The sequence below is a fragment of the Austrofundulus limnaeus genome, unplaced genomic scaffold (genome assembly GCF_001266775.1).
Source record: "Austrofundulus limnaeus strain Quisiro unplaced genomic scaffold, Austrofundulus_limnaeus-1.0 Scaffold82, whole genome shotgun sequence".
NCBI lineage: Eukaryota > Metazoa > Chordata > Actinopteri > Cyprinodontiformes > Rivulidae > Austrofundulus > Austrofundulus limnaeus.
In genome coordinates, this window is record NW_013952484.1 from 574,637 (window position 1) to 576,650 (window position 2,014).

At 40.0% G+C, this 2,014-nt stretch overlaps 1 protein-coding gene across 2 annotated transcripts in view; it reads left to right on the top strand.

Annotated features, from left to right (window-relative positions):
* wasf1 (WASP family member 1) overlaps positions 1–2,014 on the top strand; it is a gene marked incomplete in the record, with an annotated part of 77,026 nt that overhangs the window by 66,813 nt on the left and 8,199 nt on the right. For both annotated transcript variants that reach the window (XM_014011568.1, XM_014011569.1), the window contains 2 exon segments: positions 209–265; positions 908–1,071. In XM_014011568.1, the coding sequence (XP_013867022.1) occupies positions 209–265; positions 908–1,071 (221 nt within the window).

The following is a 2,014-nucleotide window of genomic DNA, read 5'->3' on the forward strand; positions in this document are numbered from 1 at the left end:
CCCCCCCACAGGCTGCACACGCTGTCATTTTCTGTTTAGCAGCACTTTTCTTTCCCCCCTTTTGTTTCACTTGTTTTCCTCACTCACACAGGTTTTTGTACCCGTCGACTGCATTCAGCGGCGCCGTTATCTTCACTGTGCCATTTTTTTTTTCCATTTTGAGTCCTCACCCCTGCTGCTTCTCTTGTGGTTTTTTTTGTTCTTGTAGTTGCAGGACCCCCGCATGTATGATCAGGTCTATAGGTACTTAGACCTTCCAGGGCAGGTATGTTGAAAAAACAAAAACAAAAAAAAACAAGATTTGTTTTTAAATTTGTGTGATTTTTTTTTTCTGCTTCACAAGCTCATCTCTTTTGTTTCTTGCAAGTCAGTCATGATGTAATCTTGGTGGCAGAGTGTGCTGAGAATTTGACAGATTTTCTTATTTGTTGTCCTGTTTTTACTCACTTTAATTCAATATGAACTTGTTTACACTGATTTGATTTGGTCTGTTAATGTTCTGAGAGTTTAATTCCAGTCAGAGTTTTTGAAAACATCTGTGCAATTTCGGTCTTTAGAGAGCTAATTAAAGTCGCTTTCTAACTGCCACACTCTCAAAACAATTTAAAGGAAGGCAGAAGTCCAAAACACCTTTTGTGTAAATATATTTATCAATATGGAAAGGTAAATTTACAGAGTCAAAATCTGGGCACAAATCTCAACTTTGCTTGTTAATACTGAAGAAGCTGTGTTCTGAAATAACAAAGTACACTTTTATCTATTTTCCCTCTCATTACCTTTTACTGTTTGTGTTTTCCCCTCCCTCGTCCTTCACTTGATTCTCATCATCCCGCCCCATCCTGACCTAAACCTCTCCATCCCGTCGCACAAATCCTTGTTTTTTTCCTCCTCGCCGGTCTGATCAAAGCTGAAGGCGATCGACCGTCCACCCGAGCCGGAGAAGATCCCGCGGCAGCCTCACGATCGCAAGAAGGAGTGGCAGAAACTGGCGCTGGGCGCAGAGCTAGCCCAGGACGTAGCAGAAGACAAACACAGAGAGGCCAACGGATCCGCCGCTTATCACGACAACCGGTACGTAAAATGATGCTCTGCTCCCTGGAAGTTCTTCATCAAGTGTCAAATGGACACAACATGCACATGTGACACTTAGAATGTTAAATTCAACTTATGTTCATTCAAAAATACTTAATTACTCCTAAAAGAAAATGAAAGGAACTGGTAATTTAAATACAACTGTATCTTTCAATCTCATCTACATGAATAAACTCTCAGTGAATGTTAGATTTCAGGGGTCGTACAGYAGTGATTGTCTGTATTGTGGCTCAAAGCTCCAGTGCCACTCGTGTTCTGTAATTTTCCTGCCAATCATTGTAATTAATATTAGATTTTATGCAAATCGATATGATGTATGAAAGCTTGACAGAAAATCTTTTTCTGCAAGAACAGAAGAAGGATTTTGTGGAAATGGATGCCAYGGCCTGAGCGTACCACACTTGGATGACTGAAAATAGATTATTCTTGCTGTCATTGATTAAAGGGGACCTATTATGCAAAATTCACTTTTTAAAGGTTTTTTTTTAACTCAACTTTGGGTATGTACTTCTTAAAAAAACAGTCCTAGGACCAAAAAAAATACACCCAGGGGCATATTTACTGTAAGTAAATGTATTTTTAATGTATATTAACGACAAGTTTTATACTTCCGTTAGTTTGTGATGTCACAAGTCGTACGACAATCCACCAGAACCTATGTTCAGCCCCTTACCTGGCAATCCCCGGGTGAAGCTCCACCTCCTCAGTATAAAAAGTCGTCACAGTGTTGTTGTGCAATGTGCAGCTCATTTCACAACAAGCCTCCAATAGGGCAATGGGTAGAGTGTTGGACCAGAGAGTGGGAGACCAGGGTTTGGGACTGGCACGGACACAATTTAATTATTTATTTATTTTCATTCGTTATGAACACGTTTTCTCATGTACCTCTATTGTTTAGCTTATTAAAGCCTTGTTAAAGCCT